At 43.1% G+C, this 1,094-nt stretch overlaps 1 protein-coding gene across 1 annotated transcript; it reads left to right on the top strand.

The window, feature by feature from the left end:
• Nucleotides 1–13: 13 nt before the first annotated feature.
• On the top strand, nucleotides 14–1,084 carry LOC111671860 (uridine-cytidine kinase-like 1). The gene is made up of 3 exons (XM_023429093.2): nucleotides 14–110; nucleotides 251–440; nucleotides 543–1,084. The coding sequence occupies exons 1-3, from the start codon at nucleotides 33–35 to the stop codon at nucleotides 671–673; spliced, it is 399 nt and encodes a 132-aa protein (XP_023284861.1). The 5' UTR covers nucleotides 14–32; the 3' UTR covers nucleotides 674–1,084.
• Nucleotides 1,085–1,094: the final 10 nt, after the last annotated feature.

Genomic DNA, 1,094 nt, shown 5'->3' with positions numbered 1-1,094 from the left:
TTCTGCTCTTGGTTTTTCCTTTTCTCCCCTTTATGCAGAAAAATGTGTATGGTGCCAGCGTAATCATATTTGAAGGAATTATGTCTTTTGCAGACAAAGAGCTTCTTCAGGTGAGGCAATATGTTTTCTTTTTTCTTTTTTTGAAGAATTCTTGAGTGAACTAATCACCAGCAAGTATTGTTTGAGCAGCTGCTTTGTTGAAGTGAATGTCATTGAACCGTTCAGGGGTGTTTGCTCTTCCCACCTGCAGCTCCTGGATATGAAAATCTTTGTGGACACAGACTCAGACATTCGGCTGGTCCGCCGGCTCCGCAGGGACATCACAGAACGTGGACGAGACATTGAAGGCGTCATCAAGCAGTACAACAAGTTTGTGAAGCCAGCCTTTGAGCAGTACATTGAGCCGACCATGAGGCTGGCTGATATCGTTGTGCCGAGAGGTGGGAAAACCAGACTTCCTCATTTGGCATTTTTATCACTTTCTCTCACAGAAACACACCAGCGACACCGCCAAATGTCTCTTTATTGTTTTTCTCTCCAAGGTGGTGGGAATATGGTGGCCATCGATCTTATAGTCCAGCATGTTCACAGCCAGCTGGAGGAGGTGAGAGGGCAAAACGCTGACTGTACAGCAGAGGGTGGCGCCACCATGTGTCCAAAAGCTGTAACATAGAGACAGAAAGAGAAATTCCCAACTGTTTGTACAATAACCTGCTTCAAGCTAAAATGAAACCAGAGCTTCTCAAACTTTAGCTGCTCATGTGTTACATAAACAAAGGCTGGTGATATTCTATTTTCATCATATTGTCATAAACCTCATCATTTCTCTGTGCAGATTAAAAACACACTCGGGAGGGCATTCGGTAGCATTTTATCGAATGTGAATCCTGTTCTGAATCCCTGTTGAACTTAAATCCCTCATTGAACCCCTATTTCCTCTCCTTATTTCACACTGTACAAACCTAAACCACACAGATTCTGCTGTGATGAAAGGCTGTAGGGCTTTCAACCCATATAATTTGTCACTTATCTCTGACATTCATTAACTCTTCCTCACTCATTTTCCCTTTTGCTGGAAAATGACTTTTGCTCCT

This window comes from Seriola lalandi, unplaced genomic scaffold, assembly GCF_002814215.2.
Source record: "Seriola lalandi dorsalis isolate HSWRI2012SDOR001 ecotype SW California unplaced genomic scaffold, Sedor1 jcf7180002007513, whole genome shotgun sequence".
NCBI classification, from domain to species: domain Eukaryota; kingdom Metazoa; phylum Chordata; class Actinopteri; order Carangiformes; family Carangidae; genus Seriola; species Seriola lalandi.
Note: the sequence above shows the minus strand (reverse complement) of the source record. Positions and strands in the feature narration are given on the sequence as shown.

Coding starts and splice junctions, on each gene's coding strand:
- LOC111671860 (XM_023429093.2), top strand. CDS start 33: ATGCAGAAAAATGTGTATGGTGCCAGCGTAATCATATTTGAAGGAATT. Junction 111..250: donor CAGACAAAGAGCTTCTTCAG/GTGAGGCAATAT, acceptor TCCCACCTGCAG/CTCCTGGATATGAAAATCTT. Junction 441..542: donor TGATATCGTTGTGCCGAGAG/GTGGGAAAACCA, acceptor TTTCTCTCCAAG/GTGGTGGGAATATGGTGGCC.